This window comes from Equus przewalskii, chromosome 18, assembly GCF_037783145.1.
Source record: "Equus przewalskii isolate Varuska chromosome 18, EquPr2, whole genome shotgun sequence".
NCBI classification, from domain to species: domain Eukaryota; kingdom Metazoa; phylum Chordata; class Mammalia; order Perissodactyla; family Equidae; genus Equus; species Equus przewalskii.
In genome coordinates, this window is record NC_091848.1 from 36,383,195 (window position 1) to 36,398,314 (window position 15,120).

At 44.3% G+C, this 15,120-nt stretch overlaps 1 protein-coding gene across 2 annotated transcripts in view; it reads left to right on the forward strand.

Annotated features, from left to right (window-relative positions):
* The window catches only part of HEG1 (heart development protein with EGF like domains 1), an 85,601-nt gene that overhangs the window by 21,146 nt on the left and 49,335 nt on the right, over positions 1–15,120 (forward strand). For both annotated transcript variants that reach the window (XM_070582610.1, XM_070582609.1), the window contains exon 2: positions 10,000–10,287. In XM_070582610.1, coding sequence (XP_070438711.1) covers positions 10,000–10,287 — 288 coding nt within the window. The remainder of the gene's footprint in view (positions 1–9,999; positions 10,288–15,120) is intronic.

Here is a 15,120-nt window from a genome sequence, read left to right on the forward strand (position 1 = left end):
TTCCATCTGCCAAGTGACATTCTAGAAAGTGCTGGAGACTTTGGTTGACTAGTCTCTGGCCTTTTCGCAGGCCTGGTGTCCATGGCCTCTCCACTGCATCTCAGCCCTCGCCGCCTTCTTGGCCCCTACTTTTAATTTCATCCTATCCTTCTCTTGTTATCTGTGTCTCTTTCCGTGGCTCTTCTTCTCCCTCCAAATTCAAGTTTTCCCTTAATTCAGTCCTTGACCTTCGCTTTTCCCTTCATAAGCCATGTCCTTGTCCTTCCTCCTAATCAATAGTCCCCAATTTTTAGCTGCCTGTTGGACACTTCCACTTGGAAGTTACCACCTCACCCCAAACTTCACATTTCGAAAACAGGCTTTTCTTGTCCCTCGAACTCATTCTCCATTCTACCTCTACTCTTTCTTTATTATCATTCTTTTCATTACACATGGAATTCATCTCTGAGTTGGAAGCTGATTTAGAAGTCCTCTTGCTCAGTCTTCCAGCTAATAGCATGCAGCTGTTGCTGAACCAAGTCTGTGCTATCCTGAAGCCCGTGATAAGCACTGTCTCATTCCTCTTGGGGAAAAACAGGGCAGTGCAGTTGGATTTAGGGCTGAAGTTTGAAGGCCAGTGGGAATTTTTTTTGGCTCTGCTCGCTGGTCAGTGCCTTGAAGCCCCGTGTCACCAAATAAGGTGGGGTGTGATGGAACGAGACCTGGGTTCAGATTGTACCATTGAGCATGTGACAGACACTTAATCTTTCTGCCCCTTGGTTTCCATGTGCCATGATACCCACTTGACCTGCCATCATGCGCATTAAATGAGATAATGCATGTGAAACACTTTGCACTTGGTAAGCACTGAATGGGTGTTTGTGATGTCTAAATCTAAATGGAGGGAAGTGAAAATAAGGGGCTCATGCTTCAACTCAGTGCCCCAGAAACACAAGATGTTAGCTGGCAGCACTTGACACAGGGCCTGCTACAGCGGTAAATGGTGCAGTGTGGGGGCGGGCTGGGCCCTCCGGGAGGAAATTGCCTCTTTGGATGACACGACACACTCCCTGTACACGCCCACCCCACTGCTCAGAAACAATGCGAGTTGAAAAACCCAAAATCATGGGGTGGGTGGCGAGGAGCTGACTCTGTAGCAGCTGCTAATTAGGAAATCCTACTCCCGGGCTGTGCTAGCATCCCTGATGATGTTGGTTCACAAACAGATGTTTTGGAACATTAAGACACTACAGAAGTGAAAGTTCTCAACTGGGAAAAAAAAAAAAACAAAAAACAAGCAAAGCAATAAAACTCTCTTGTTAATTTAATCTCCATTCATGGTACAAGGGAAAGTGATGGCCTGACACAGGGAGCTGAGCGCAGGGGGAAGGATGATCTTTCTAGCTCAAAAGATACCTGAGAAACTGGGGCATCTAAACTCTAATACGAGGCTGGTTGGTGTGGTTCAGGTGCCACGGGACATGAGTGGGGTTTGAGCAACCGTCCCTGACCATCTGGGGAGAAGGATGGGTGAGGTGTGGAGGGCCAGCCCCACTGAGCCTCAGAGTTCCCGCCTCCCACCCCAGAGACTGCCTCTGAGTGTGGCACAGCCTCTTGTCCTCCATCTGACTCAGGCTCCAGGGCCTGAGGCATCCTTCTTCTCTCCGTTTCTCCAGGACCGTTTCTCTCTCCACCAAGAGTAAGAGCAGCTTCCCTGCTACCTTCCTCCGCATGTGGCAGGTCCCTGTTGAGTCCTGTTCACTTTCCACCGAATTATTCTCCTACTCAGGGTCTGCACTTGTGCTGAATAGGGAGCCACACCACAAGCAGCATTGAGCCACAGTACCCTGAACAACTCAGGGCTTCCGAAAGGATTAGTCCTTAGGGCTTCGATGAAGATTTTGGCATTTGAGCCATTGTTCTCCGGGAGATGCAACATGGAATGGTGTAAAGCACTTGAATGTTCACCATCAAAGAGACCTTGAGAGGCAGAGGTGGTGGGCTAGGGTGCTGCCTGCCCCAGCCTGCGGGGTTTGTTAATCCCTTTTCTGAGGAATTGTTCATAGTCCATAAAAGACATAGAAGGACACTCAGAGTTAAACAGGGGGCAGTGGGACAGTGTTCTTTCAGAAGCCTGGGTCAGTGACGTCAGGGACTTGTCATGCATTGAGGCAGCCCCGCCGTCTTACCCTGTGCCCCCTAAGTTCTCCCTGCGCGTCCTAGGAGAATGTCGTGGAGCAGGGCTGGAGGCACAAGCTGCCCAACAGCCACTCAGCCAGCTTCACTCCTTTCATCAGAGTACACACCTCGCTTCCAGGAGGGCCCGCGGGCCTGGGCGGTCCAGGGGCTTTCACCTCTGGACCAGCTCTCGCCTGCTGCCTGGAGAAGGATTGAGAGATAGAGTCATGATTAACTAGCAGTGCCTGCCAATCTCATCCCAAATCTGTTTGTTAGAAGTTGAAAGACCTAAATCCATTTGATAGCTATGTATGTAGCACTCAGCATGTACCAGGTCCTGTTCGAAGCTCTCACAGGGGTGCACTGTGTTACAGCCCAGTGAGGTAGGTGCCGTTATTATACCTGTCTTACAGATAAAGGAGCCAACGCATGGAGAAGTTATGTATCTCCCCTGAGCTCATAGGGCGTGTAAGTGGTAGAGCCAGAAGTCTCACCCAGACAGCCTGACTTTACCCACAGCCTGCGAGTTATGTTACCCACTGCCTCTCTTCTTAAGAACTGAATTTTCAGATCCAGGCCTGGAGCTGGAAGCAGGCTCTATTTCTTCTAGATGAGAGGACTTTGCATAGAGAACACAGATTCACAAGGTATGGGTAAAGCAAGCAACTTTTTCGTGTTGCCTCCTGTGTTCCTGGGAGAAGAAAGAGAAAGATCCCTGGATAAAGAGGGACACCAGAGGTAAGAGCTTCTCACCAATCCAGGCGGCTGTGGCCCTGTAACTAAGGGGAACAGGGTGGAGGTGACACCACAAGCCAGCAGGTTTCCGAGGTCAGCAGGGCCAGCAGTGGCAGCACTGACCAGGGGTGTGCCTTGCCTCTGGCTGCTCTGGAGAGCTGGTCATCGGCACCTCTCTTTGATTGGGGCACCAGCTACAGGCATGACTGGTGCTGAGGGTAGTGAGGCATCCAGAGGCGGAGGGACCCAGATGCAAAACACTCACTCGTCCTTCAGCTGGGCAGTCAAAGGCCACTCGCATGCTTATGTTTCAGAAATGGCACTGGGGCCTAAACCCACACACGGTGTTGTTAGCAAGTTGCAGGAACCAACTTTATGTTTAAAGTCTACAGGCTTCACCTACCTTAGGGGGCAGCCTGGGGACCAAAGAAAGCCCATTACAAGGTGGCTGCTCCAGGTAGACCTAGAATCCTTTTACCAAGATACCAGCCTTGTTTGTTCTTTTTCTTACGGAACACATTTTTTTTTTTAAGAACATGGGGTCGTATGATATATGTACCATTTTGTAATTTGTGTTTTCACTTAACAAGATAAAGTGAGCATAATACATATCTAAAAATGTATCAGTAATATGCTTTGGTCAGTCCTCTAAAGTTTTGTTGTCATAATTAAGTTCACCAACTCCCTATTGCAAAAATTTAGGTTTTTTCCAATTGTCATGATTATAAACAATGCTGTGATAAACTTCCTTATACCTAAAACGTTGTGCACTTCCTTAATAATTTCCTTAGAATTAATTTCCAGAAATGGAATTCCTAGGTCAAAATATATGTCTATTTTTAGGGCTTTTGCAATGGATTTCTAAATTTCTCACCAAAAAGACTATACCAATTGCATTCTTACCAAAATTGTATGACAATGGCCCTTTTCTGTACCTTCAATGACGTTAGATGTTATCGTCTTTAAAATCTTTGCCAATTTGCTAGGCAAAAAGAATTAAATATATAAAATTTAAAAAGGTCTTTTCTAGTTTGGATTTGTATTTCATTTCTTTCCAAAAATACTTTGGTGTTTTTATTCTCCACACAGATATTTCCTTTTGTGAATTGCACATTCGTGTTCTTTGTCTGTGAGATGTACATTGTAGGAATTTGAAAAAGTTCTTCATGTATTAAGAATGCTAAACTCTTGGGGGGCTGGCCCCGTGGCCGAGTGGTTAAGTTTGCGCGCTCCGCTGCAGGCGGCCCAGTGTTTCGTTGGTTTGAATCCTGGGTGCGGACATGGCACTGCTCATCAAACCATGCTGAGGCGGCGTCCCACATGCCACAACTAGAAGGGCCCACAACGAAGAATATACAACTATGTACTGGGGGGGCTTTGGGGAGAAAAAGGAAAAAATAAAATCTTAAAAAAAAAAAAAAGAATGCTGAACTTTTATCATGTACTGCAGACATTTACCCTGGTTTGTTATTCAACTTTTTTAAAATTTAATTTTTATCAAACTCATACATAGTTGAAAGATGAAGTATATTTTATAAGGCTGTTATAAAAACCTTGACCACTCCTACAATCATCATTTTCTGATTCCCAGAATCAACCCCTTTCAACCCTTTTAACTGATTCTTTTAGTAATTATGTCCATATCTCTAAATAGCTTGCTTATATTGCTATTTATTGATTTCTTTGTTTTGGTTTTAGGCAATATTCATTGATTTCTCTCTATGGAAATTTTGCATCATTCCAAGCTCTCAGTTTGGAAGTTGATGCACTCTATTTCTATTCTTTACAGTCAGTTTGAGAAACCTTAAAATGCATTTTTGACACAACTCAAAGTTACCCCTCTCCTATGCAACATGATTCTGATCATGCCCTCCTGACTTATGTGCTATTGTTATCCAGAATTTTCTCTGTCTTCTTTTATTAATCCCACAAATGAGAAATTACTATTTTATAAATTCAATGTTTCATTGGATTTGCACATATTTACTATTTTCTTTGCTCGTTATTTTTTCTTGCATCTTTTTTTTTTTTTTTAAAGATTGGTACCTGAGCTAAAATCTGTTGCCAATCTTTTTTTTTTTTCTTCTTCTTCTCCCCAAAGCCCCCCAGTACATAATTGTATATTTTACTTGTAGGTCCTTCTGGTTGTCCTATGTGGGACCCTGCCTCAGCATGGCTTGATGAGCGATGCCATGTCTGTACCCAGGATCTGAAGTGGCAAACCAGGGCTGCCAAAGTGGAGCATGCGAACTTAACCACTCAGCCATGCAGCCGGCCCCTTTTCTTGCATCTTATAACTTCCTTCTAGGATTGCTCTTCTTCTACTTGAAATAAATTCTCCATAATTTCCTTTAGTGGAGTTTAATATAATTAAAATATTTAAAACCAAAAATGTTTCTATTTTGAAAGATAATCTCAAGATATTTTTGAAAGATAGTTTTGCCAAGTATACCATTCCAGTTTTTTCTCCCTCAGCACGTTGAAAGTATTTATCCACTGTCTTTTGGCTTCCATTGTTGCCATTGAGAAATCAGCTGTTAGTCTAATTGTCATCTTCAGTAGATGGTTTGTATTTTTTTCCTCTGGTTGTTTTTAAGACATAGTTTTTGTCTGGTTTTCTGCAGTTTCACTATGATATGGGTTATATGTCTTTTTTATTTAGCCTCCTAAAGGTTTGTTGGTCTGAGGAGTCGTACTTTTTATCAGTTCTGGAAAATTCTTAGCCATTAGTTACTTTTTTGAATATTGCCATTTTTCCTTCCCTCCCCCGCCCCCCCGAGAACTCCAGTTAGATATACGTTGGACCTTTTCGCTCTATCTTCCTTGTTTCTTCACCTCTTTTTCATATTTTCTATATTTTCATCTCTGGGCATTCCCTTGTCATCTGTCTTCTAATTCTTAATTCTCTTTTCAGCCATATCTAATATGCTGTTGAGTTTCCTAATTTCAATTATTATATTTTTTCATTTCCAGCATTTCCACTTAGATTTCTTTCAAATCTTTTTGGTCATTATGTATAGTCTCTTTTTCTTTCATTTTCAATTTATTCTTATTTCTTTTCATGTAGTTTTATATATAAAAGTGTCTGATAATTCCAGTATTTGAAGTCTTTGCTTGTCTAGTTTGCTGACTTTTGCTCGTGGATGCCTTTTTTCTTTGTATGTTTTGTGATTTTTGACTGTAATCTCTTATTCCTGAGAATTTTATCAGTAAGTGATAAAATTGGGTTGAAGGTATGTTCATCTAGAGAGCTTTCAAATTTGTTGCTGCCAAATATCTGGAGGCACTGTATATCAGGGCCACTTTTTCCTCACTGTTAACAGGATGTGTGTGTGTGTATTTGAATTTACATACCAGAAAGCTCACCTGTTTAAAGTGTATAACTCAGTGGTTTTTAGTATATTCACAAGGTTCAGAGCCACTTTTAAATAAGTTCTTGGCTTAAGGTTTAGACCACATAGGTAATGTGATTTGTGCTGCACACCCACGTGAGGACTAGGTTTATGGTTACAAATTCTTGGGTGAGATTTATTTTTCTTTCACCTAAAACCAAGCTTGAAGGGCCAGCTTTCCTTGCTGTTGCCTTCTAAAGGGTGGCTTTGTTTCTATTTGCTTTATACCCAAGGTATGGCCTTTGGGGGTCCCTGCTTTATCCAGGATTTTCTTTCAGACTCCCTTCCTGAGAGTTTTATCTCCTATCTTCTGCACCCCCGTGACCATCAGAACAGAAGTTCAAGGTCACAAGTATTGAGCAGATGCCCCAGGGCAGCTGCCAACTTCACAGTGAGCTCACCTCTCTGAATTCTGGCTCTGGGTTCATTTTTTGGCCTCAGAAGATTTGATTCTTCACTTACTTGGCAACTCAGCAATGCATTTAGAAATATTTAAAACAAAATTTTTTATTCAGCATTTTTAGTTGTTTTTAGTGACAGGGTTATTTGGAATACTGCAGGACTATAGTCTGCCTTTTGGTTTTGTTTATAGTGTGCGTTTATTTCCTGCTTCCATCTTTAGTCACCCCTCCAGGGAGAGAGCATGGTTCAGTGTTAGCCACGTGCTGTCTTCGTGTGGCCATTCTTTTCCTTTTGGAGACTGCAGTGGAATTTCTAGAGCTGACTAGGGTCTGGGCCTTTCACTCCTTGTTCCCTGAAGAAGGGGACATTGCTGCTTCCTCAGAGGCCCAGCCAGGCTCACCAATGGCCAAGTCTCACACTTTTCTTAAGGCTTAGTAGAGCTAAATTCATTTTCTTGCCTTTGCTCATGGCTTTCCAGCTTTGCGGCGTGGGTTTTGAGTCCCTTCTGCCTCCCCACAATCACTTATTTCTGGCTCCTTTTGAGAATAATTTTTTTTCATTGTGTCCAGTTGACCAAGAGGATAGAGAGAGCATCCTCAAATCCTTTCACCTCCTCTCAGGAGGGCAACTTGCCTTGGTGGCTCAGATAGGAAGAACAAAGGGAACATGCCTCATGGGTCACTGTTGTCCGTAAACCCAGAGTCTCAAGTTCAATTTATGGACTTGGAGGCTTCCCCTGGAAACACCCCTCCACATCCCATTTCCAGCTGAATGTGGGCCTTGCCTGTCTGGGGCTGGGCCTCAGAGGAACCCAGATGCCTGGACAACTTCCCTCCCCCTTCAGGAAGCTTCTGTTAATTATCACTTACAGGAAACAGAATAGGAAGCATGAAAACAGTAATTCTCAAGGGACTTTGGGAGGAAATGATTCCCTTAGGAAAGTTTGTCAGAATCTCTTGTGGAAGTTTTTATAATCACCACCCTTCCAACCCCACTGCTTCTGGTAGGAATGGACCAGAGTGGGAAAATGTTGAGAACCATTGATCTAGAACTACACTGTCCAATATGGTAGCCACTGCCTATATGTGGTTGTTGAGCTCTTGAAGTTTAGCTAGTAATATACTTACTGGATTTTAATACCAGAAAAAGAATGCAAAATATCTCAATAATTTTTTATATTGATTACATTTTTCAGTGGTACTGTTTTGAATATATCGGATTAAATAAAACATTTATTAAAATTAATTTCACCTGTTTCTTTTTACTTTTTAAAATATGGCTACTAGAAAATTTAAAGTTACATATGTGGCTTGCATTTGTGGCTCACTTTATATATCTCTTGGACAGTGCTGATCTAGAAGATAGCTTGTTCCTTTTGGGCTATGTGTGTGTGTATGTGTGTGTGTGTGCATGTGTGATATTTTAAGCCAAACTGTAGGTTCTGCCAGCAGCCTGGACTGGTCAGGTGTTTGGGCCATTTTTGCCTGACTCATATAGATAGAAGTGACTTCATTCATCCCTGCAGAGGTTTCTCTACAGTGCCCACAGCTCCTCATCCTAAGTAGAAAGAAAAATATCATTCTCAAATGGGGAAAATGAAAATGTGTTTTTCAAGGAGCCATGGAATCAGTGATAACTTCCAGTGGTCCTTGTCCTTGTCACTGCTCTCTCAGAAACTCATTAAACTCGTGAGCATGTCTTCCATATTCACTTCCATATTAGGCTGGCTGTTTGGGGAAACAGCTCTTAGATGCTGTTTGGATTTTGGTGTTATCCTTCAGGGGCCCAGCACCCCTAGCCGTGGCCGGGCTCTGGCTTCCAAGCTGTGGCCGTGCCATGTGCATAACGGGGTAGCTTTCTCAGGTTGAACTTGGGCGTCCTACCCACCTGCTCTGACTCTGAACCCCCTGCCTTAACAAATGACACTCAGTGATATAGATGACTTCTTCTGTGCCCAGTTTACCCTCAAGTGGAACTTCATCCTCACAACGTTTTTAACTGATGCTCTCTTTGCCTTCATCTTGGGCGATACAGGAGCAAATGATCATTTAAACATATTTTCTGACTAATATGAATTCATTTCTAATTTATGAATTTCAAGTAACAGTCCCTACTAAGAAGCAATATTTCCTCAGCTCCCCCGAACTGGACATAAGGGAGAACAGGAGGCTTTGCTCTAACACTCCTCTCCAGCTCTTCATCCTTCCAGCTCAGCACAGCCGAGAGCTGGGGGGCTTGGGCTGGAGAGGCTGCCTGGTGACCTGGGCAAGGGGTATGAGCTCCCTGGGCCTCCTCTGCCTCCCCTGCAAAATGGGGAGAAGAAGAGCACCGACCTCTGACTTCGTGCAAGGGTTATATGAATAAGTGCATGTCATGCGCTTACATCACTGTCTGGCACATACACACATGTGTGATTGCTTTTATCATTTTTTAACAAAATGAGATCATACTGTAAAATCTATTTTTAAGCCTATTGTTTTAACTCAATAATACTTGTAGAATATCTTTATTTTATAATATTTTAATGACACATAGTATCCTTTTATCTGGATATATTGCAAGTGGTTTAACTGATCTCTATGAGATTTTTAGCTTGCTTTCTTTCTTCCTTCCTTCCTTCCCTTTCTTTCTCCTCTTTCTTCCTTCCTTCTTTTCCTTCTTCCCTCCCTCGGATTCTTTTTGACTATTGTAAACAATAATGTGATGAACATCTGTGCAGCTAAATCTTTGTCCACGTTCTTGAGTATTTCCTTAGGGTAGATTCAAAGAAAACAAAATTACTGCATCAAGCCTATTTGCATTACTAAGGTTTTGACAAGATTGCCAAACCCTTCACATGTTTTTTCAGAATCGTGCATGTCCCACCTCCTGCCTACGAAAATAGGTGTCAGGATTAAAAAGCCAACTTTTCCCCTCCTGCCACCCAGGAGGCACAGGTCCCAGCCTCGGTGCTCATGAAGTGCCTCCTTTCCTCTGCTCACACCCGAGCTCTGCCCTTCGCAGCGCTCTCCAAGCCTGCCAGACTCCAGCAGTGCAGGTGCTCTTCCCCGAGCCCCCATGTTCATCTCTTTCTATCCGTTTTCATCATTTATTCCACTTACTGTAAATTTTAATCCTACATTGTATAGTTGCTTCATAATTTCTTTCATTGGATTGCAAGAATAATTACGGTGGGGAAACAAAGAAGGGTAGGATTATTCTACTTGAAGTCCCTTCTTTACTGATATATCTGCTCATGGCGTCTTTTCTAAAGGTTTACTTCTCTTTTCAGAAGCCGGCAAGTTCTCACGGGTCCGTTTTCTGATTCTTTCAGCTACGGTAAGGGACGACTCGCCAGAAAGTAACACTGACCTGCACGTAGAAAACATCACTGCTGATCACAATCAAATGAACTTTTCGACAGCAGCCTCCAGCGAGGGTGTGGAGACTCAGACCCCCAGAGACAGCCATGCTTCTTCCGATGCTCCAGGAAACTCCACGGCACAACCCAAAACGGCACGTGCTGAAGGAAGGAACAACTCTTCAAGGAGAGCAGGTTTCACCGTTTCCTCTGTTGGGCCTGAGATAGCGACAGCTCTGACTTCCCAGAGCGGCTCCTTGGGTGAGTCTGTGCTGATAATACTCATTCCGCTCATCTATGTCCAGTCCTGGAAAACAAAATTTCTGCCAGTCTCTGCTCCCCACCCCGATCCTGAGCCACAGTGCCCGTCCAGGCTCCTGGACAGGGGATCAGACCCGTGACTTCGGCTCCGTCTGTGGCATGCTGTGGTTAAGGGAGTCAGAAGTACGGACCAGACAAGGGTGCAGATTTGCAGAGAGACCTGACCAATCCTGTGGAATCTACATTCCGTGGCTGGATTGAATCCGCACTTCATCCAGTGCTCCTGCCACACCCCTCAGTCTCAGAGGTACCAGGTCTGGTGGGATGCGCAACTGCATGTTTGTGTTGACATGGCTCACGGGGCTGTTCTGGCTCCAGTCTGCACGGCTGAGTGGTTTGCCATTTTTAGCAAAGCATTTCAGGAAGGGGCTGGGGCTGGATAAGCAGGATTTGATTGAGGAAGGGGAGACAAAGAAAACGAACACTGATTAGGTACTTACTGCATACCAGCATGTCTAGTCTCTCAGTTCTCACTGCAGACCAGTGAGATCCCATTATTCTCATCTGAGGAACTTGGAAACTGGAGCTCAGAGAAGTTAATTCATTCAACATGTGTAGGTCAAACAGCTAACAGGTTTCAGACCTGGGATTTGAGCCCCAGTCTGTGTATCTGAGTGAGGTAGGAGGGGGAGCTGAGGAGTGAGATGCCTGGAGCAAGTGAGCAAAGATATGGAGGCAAGAAGAGGAGCATGGCTACTTGTGGGGCGGCAAGGCTAGGAGCCTCCCTTGGGGGAGGGTGTAAGTCACACACAGAGGAGAGGACCAGTGTGTGGGTGGGGTTAGGGACAGTCATGGAGAACTTTGAAAACCAGACAATTTAGATCTGATGTGGAAGGAAGAGTCACTGAAGGTTTTTGAGCAAGGCAGTGACATTATGCAAACAAATTTGGGGAGGATTCACCTGGCAGGTGAGTATAAGATGTCTGGGGTGGGATATGGGGTGGAGGGAACCTGGGGTCAGGGGGACCGCTCAGGCAGACACAGAAATACAGATGCCAGGAGCTCTCAGGGATGGAGAGGAAGGAATTGGCAGGGACTCGTCATAGGGAAAATTGATAAGACTTGGTAACGGCCTAAAAGGAGAGGATGAAAAGTCAAGGATGCCCCCGTGGTTTCACACTGTAGTGACAGGAGGTCTGGTTGGGGGACTGAGTTATGTAAAGAGTACATGTAAAAATATTTTATGTACCATTCTAGAATAATGGGTATAGAGCTTAGAGACTGCACATGACACTGCCTGCGTTGTTGGTCATCCAGATATTGGAAATTTTGTTTATGTTTCATTCAAGTAAATTCTGGGACCGACTTGGTGGAATGTCAGTGATGAGTCATGACGATCAGAAAGCGATCTCTGATTCCATGTCATCTGGTACTTAGCTTCCTTGTGCCCCTTTTGTGATAATTCTACCACAAAATGCAAAGCATTGTCCGTGATCTCAGAAAACAAAGATCCTCTTTGTCTCGGTTTGTGGTCTCTCATTCAGGGGTTAATTTTTCATAGAATGAATAATTGCCCCTAATTTCTTCTCATGTCTATCTATTTTATAGAGGTCAGAGGGGAGCTCACTAAAAGATTATTCTGACGTTTGGAAGTCTGCTGGTGGAATTTTAATTGGTGCTGTCTGCTTTCAGCCTGGGGAAGGCGGCATCCGCATCCGGCAGTTCAGTACCACTCACACAACTTATCTCAGTATTGAAGTTCTTTCAAGTATGTTTTCTTTAATTGTATAAGGAGGAAAATAATAGTTGGTCTGCTGGCTGCCCTAGGCCTTTCTGTCCACTAATCCTTGCTATCCCCTTCCCTTCCACATATACACACATACACCTGCAACAAAGACTAAGTGTTGTTGGTATGTGTGCTTGCCCAAGAAGCCACATTCTGCGGTGAATGAAATGGTGACCACTGTGTCATTTGATTAGAATTAGATTTGTATTTCTTCGTTGTTGCAAAAATGTTTCTTTCAAGGTATACATTTTTCTAGGCATCATTTGAAAAATCACATGTGCAGGTGTTTGCAAGGCTGCGGTGGTGGAGTACTCACGTTTCTGCTCTTCCAATTTCCGGTCATCAGTTAAGTCTCCGCTCAGCTATTCCATCTCCACAAAGCCTTTTTCAACCCTTGGATCCTCTGAGCCACACACCTTGTCTAGTGCCTGTCTGCCCAGACAGACCGTAATCCTCCTGAGGACACAGGCTGTGTCTGTAACTTGTCTTCGGTTCCCCACTGCCCCAGAACAAGGTACAGTCGATAAGCAGTGGGGATTAGCATTTGCCCAAATATCACAGGGCGTGTCCAGCCACAGGCCAAAGAGAATGTGGGGAACTCTTCCCGCCCTCTCCCTTCTCTGAGGTTTTATTCGGGCTGTGCATGCTGCCTGTCTGTTCATCCCCATGCCATGGGGAGCAGGGCAGAGAGGGGTGGAAACATTCTTGGGAAATAGAGGTTAGGTTGCTTCAGAAATTACCATTTCAAAATTTTTATAGGTCAGAGGTTTTTAGAAGTACTTGGCAAGACTAGGGGTTTGGGTTTATGTCATCCAAGCAAAAACTGAACCCAGAGGTGCTTTCTGTAATGCCTCTTTAAAGCAGACGACTCCTCTTGCGTGTACTCTGTATACAGTTTCCTGCTGCCTGGGTACGGATATAATTTATGATCGTGTTTTTAGGAGATTGCTTTTTAAGATTATTCTTAAACATTGGTAAGACTGGATAAAAGCTGTGATCCTTTCTAGCTTCAAAGTTCTGTGGTTCGGTGATTTACAACCAGCTTTACTAAGTGGTAAAGGAAGCGTTTTCTAGGAAGCTACACTTTGATTCTGGTCAGAGTTATTTAATATTTGTAATTTAAATTCAGCCCATTACTGTGGTATATCTGAAAATCAGCCTACGTTTCCAACTTTACTGGGCTGGACTCTATAGTCACCTACATTTTTCAACATTAAAAAAATAATTGGCCTTCAAATTCCTTGAGCAGTCATCCTTTTAGAATCTTATGCTTCTAATTTTTGAAGAGTACAATCATATCTTTTCTATTCCTTGAGTCTTTCACTGAGCGTTTGTCTTCCTTCTTAGTGAGCGGGGTGTTCTGTGCTCTGCAGAGCCTCACCTCCCTCTTAGATACTGGAGGGAGCTTTCGGTGCTGTTAAGTGAGGGGATAGCCAGGCATCTAGGAACGTCTGGATCCAGCCTGCCAGCCTCCACTCCTCCCTGAGGGAGGGCAGAGGGACATGCACAAGGACCTGAAGCCACAGGGGAAACAACATTCTGCTCGATTTTTAAGGCTGGGCTGGTACCTGCTAACTAGGGCTCTGATCTGCCTTCTCCCTCCTGTTAAATCTAAATCTAGAGGTTTTACTGTCCCTCTCTGAGCACGGCATCCAGGAGCTCCAGGCACCCCGGCGGGAGTGCTGAGAGAGCCGGCAGGACTTGCAGAGCAGACCCGGCATCGCCTGGCCCGGCTGGCCGGCTCTGTAGAAGAAGGGGAGCCAAGAGGGCATGTGGTGGGCGCATGTGCCTTCTGATGCCGGGCCACTCCATCCACTGTCAATGTGACCCAGTGAAAGTTCCGGCACTTAGACCAGTCAGATGAGTGATGCTGCTCACTAGGTGAGCACTAGGATGGCGAGCGAGGAGCCTGGCCCGGGGAGAATGGGGCTCTTTCTTTGAAACATGAAGGGGTTAGATCAGATGATCCCTGAGGCTCCTTTCTAGTTCCAGTGTCTGTTATTCCAGACACATCCAGCCTTTGTATTCTGTGCCTCTGTTCACTCCTCGCTCTGCTACGCAGAACCGGCGTCCAGCACAACCTCTTCTGAGGCTCCAGGAGCCAGGAGTTACCTGCTCCCCAAAATAAACTGTATGCCAATAAATGTATGCATGAAAGCAGGCGCAGGTCCAGACAGCGAAATCAGATTTTAAAAAAGAGATGGGAAGCCTTTTGAAATCATTTTTCTCACTGCTTTGCGTCTTTTGCTGCTTTATATCTTTCTCTACTTTCCGTATTTTGTATAATGACCATGTAGTATTTGGTCATTAGGGGAAAAAAGTAAGTAAAGCAACTGACAGGGAAAATGTTCTCTTTTGAAGGCAGAAAGAGATACGTGTATGTTGATCTGTGTGAGAGTGGCTACAATTAAGCACTAAATTTAGTACAGAGCTTCCTGGAAACCAGGGCACAAAGGGAAACCGGGTGGGGCACGGGATTGTTGTCAGATAAAGCAAGGATGCCATTTCATCCCTAGGCATAAGTGTTTTGGGGGCAGTAAATTCTAAGAGGAATATTTATGTAAGGCATGTTGAGAATCATACTAGAAAATGCCATCAATGCCGTCGATTGCTGTTTTGTGGAAATTGTGTTACTGTTCTTTAAAGGGCGATATTTTATAGGATTCTCAATAGGAGCTGAGGGTGTAATAATGGAGGTCAACTCGTGAAAGTATTTCTGTGGGCAGCTGAGCTAATGTGGTCTAGGTAAATTGCTTTGTGGTGATTTCACTTTGTAAAGGAAGAGCGCATAAATAACTCAGAAGAGTGTAGATTTAGCATATCTTTCTCAAATATCAGCGGTTCAGCTAGATTTTTGGCAGATTCTGACGAGGAGTCAAGCCAAGGCTGAGCCTTCGGATGCATGCCTGAGGTTCCAGTATTTCGCGTTGTGATTGGAGAGTGACGCACATGGTTTACCAGATGAGCAGGCATCCTTTCCACCTCCTGTTGTAAAGATCAAGGAACTTGACTTATTTCTCTTCCCAAATGGGTGGTCCTCCTGTTTT